Genomic DNA, 2,098 nt, shown 5'->3' with positions numbered 1-2,098 from the left:
CTTCATCCTGGACACTTCACACTCAGCTGCAAACTGTCCCAGTGCACGCTGAAGGTCCTGATTTGACGAAGCCAACAGAACCACATCGTCCGCAAACAGCAGAGACGAGAGTCTGTGGTTCCCAAATGGACCCCCTCTACACCATGACTGCGCCTAGAAATTCTGTCCATAAAGGCAATGAACAAAACCGGTGACAAAGGGCAGCCCTGGCAGAGGCCAACGTGCACTGGAAACAGGATTGACTTACTACCGGCAATGCGAAACAAGCGCCTGATGTGGTTGTACAGGGACCGCATAGCCCTTAACAAATGACACCGGACCCCGTACTCCCGGAGCACCCCCCACAGGGCGCCTTGAGGGACACAGTCGAACGCCTTCTCCAGATCTACAAAACACATGTGGACTGGTTGGGTGAACTCTCATGAACCCTTGAGCACCCGATGGAGGGTGTAGAGCTGGTACAGTGTGCCGCGACCATGATGAAAACCACACTGGTCTTCCTGAATTCGAGGTTCGACTATCGGTCGAATTCTCCTCTCCAATACTCTGGAATAGACCTTACTGGGGAGGCCGAGGAGTGTGATGCCCCTGTAGTTGGAACACACCCTCCGGTCCCCCTTCTTAAACAGAGGGACCACCACCTTGGTCTGCCAATCCAGAGGGACTGTCCCCGACCGCCACGCAACGTTGCAGAGACGTGTCAACCAAGACAGTCCCACAACATCCAGATACTTTAAGGTACTCAGGACGGATTTCATCCACCCCAGGAGCCTTGCCACTGGTGCCAAGGCATAATAATAATAATAATAATAATAATAATAATAATAATAATAATAATAATAATAATACATTTTATTTACACTTCCAGGAATCTAATTCAAAGTACTAAAACAAATTCCAAGCAATTGCAAAGACAATGAATGCGGATACAAAAAAAAATCAACATAAATAGAACAAATAAAAATGTATCCAACATTAAGAAACCTCTGCTTAACATCAAGTCGACATAATAAGATAACCACAGAAAGGTCTGGATTTAAATGATGCAAAGCAAATTTACATTCAGAATCTTGCACAAATCAAGAGCACCATAAACATAAACCTCTCCAGTCTGCTTTTTTGTTTGTTTGTTTGTTTGTTCGTTTATATTTTCCTTATTTTGGGATCTGAATCGGGATAAATCCCTCCTCATTGTGATTGTCGCCGCCTGTCTGAAACCTGAGTGGCGCACAGAGCGCACAGAGCCGTGCGCATTTCTCTCGCACACACCTGATGAGCATCCTCCAAAACTCTGAAGTCAGGGGACGGAACTTCAAGATCAGACCGCAGTTCTTTCTCGGATTTGATGGAAAACACACATGAGAGCAGACTTGTGAATCAGGGAGAAGATTAACAGGGAGCACAGATGACGCTGTCTCTTCCACCCCGGTGTTTGCTTTTGCTGTGTTTGACGTCTGTCTGCAGCACTCACGCTGCTGTGCAGGTAAGAAAGCTTTTTGACAAACTAGCTGCCTGAGTCGCAGCTCACAGGAAGGTTTGTCATGGCTGACTTTAAGGAATACAGTCATGCAGTTTGTCTTCTTTTCAGTATGCATCTTTAATTTTCTTTGTGTGTGTGTCTGTGTGTGTGATGTGTCAGCTGGTGCCATTTCCTTTTTGCCTGGAACTTGTAACTGCAACCGTGTTTTGTTGCAGTTGTGCACATCTAAAAAGTGCGCGCACAGAAATGTCTTGCAGCCAGTTGTTATTGCGCACAGCCATCCGAAAGGCAGGAATTTAAGGCATGCTGCATCTGAGAATTTTTTTTTTTTTCCAAATGATTAACAAACATCCTTTTGAAAGGATTAAAGACACATTCTGAGAAACTTTGTCATGGCTTGACAAGGCTTCCTGTGGTAGTAGCACACACACACACACACACACACACACACACACACACACACACACACACACACACACACACACACACACACACACACACACACACACACACACACACACACACACACACTGTTTTCATCCTGTCCCATTCAGACGTGGCTGCAGACGCGCAGAACACACAAAGGAACAGGATTTTGGACTTTTGTCCCACTGACAT

General features: G+C 45.9%; 1 protein-coding gene across 1 annotated transcript in view; it reads left to right on the top strand.

Annotated features, from left to right (window-relative positions):
• Positions 1-1,255: 1,255 nt before the first annotated feature.
• LOC117523716 (fibulin-7) overlaps positions 1,256-2,098 on the top strand; it is a 33,940-nt gene continuing 33,097 nt past the window's right edge. Inside the window, exon 1 of the mRNA XM_034185309.1 lies at positions 1,256-1,483. Coding sequence (XP_034041200.1) covers positions 1,406-1,483 — 78 coding nt within the window. The 5' untranslated portion in view covers positions 1,256-1,405. The remainder of the gene's footprint in view (positions 1,484-2,098) is intronic.

Source organism: Thalassophryne amazonica, chromosome 13, assembly GCF_902500255.1.
Source record: "Thalassophryne amazonica chromosome 13, fThaAma1.1, whole genome shotgun sequence".
Taxonomy (NCBI): domain Eukaryota; kingdom Metazoa; phylum Chordata; class Actinopteri; order Batrachoidiformes; family Batrachoididae; genus Thalassophryne; species Thalassophryne amazonica.
This window is presented reverse-complemented; position numbering and strand designations above follow the sequence as displayed.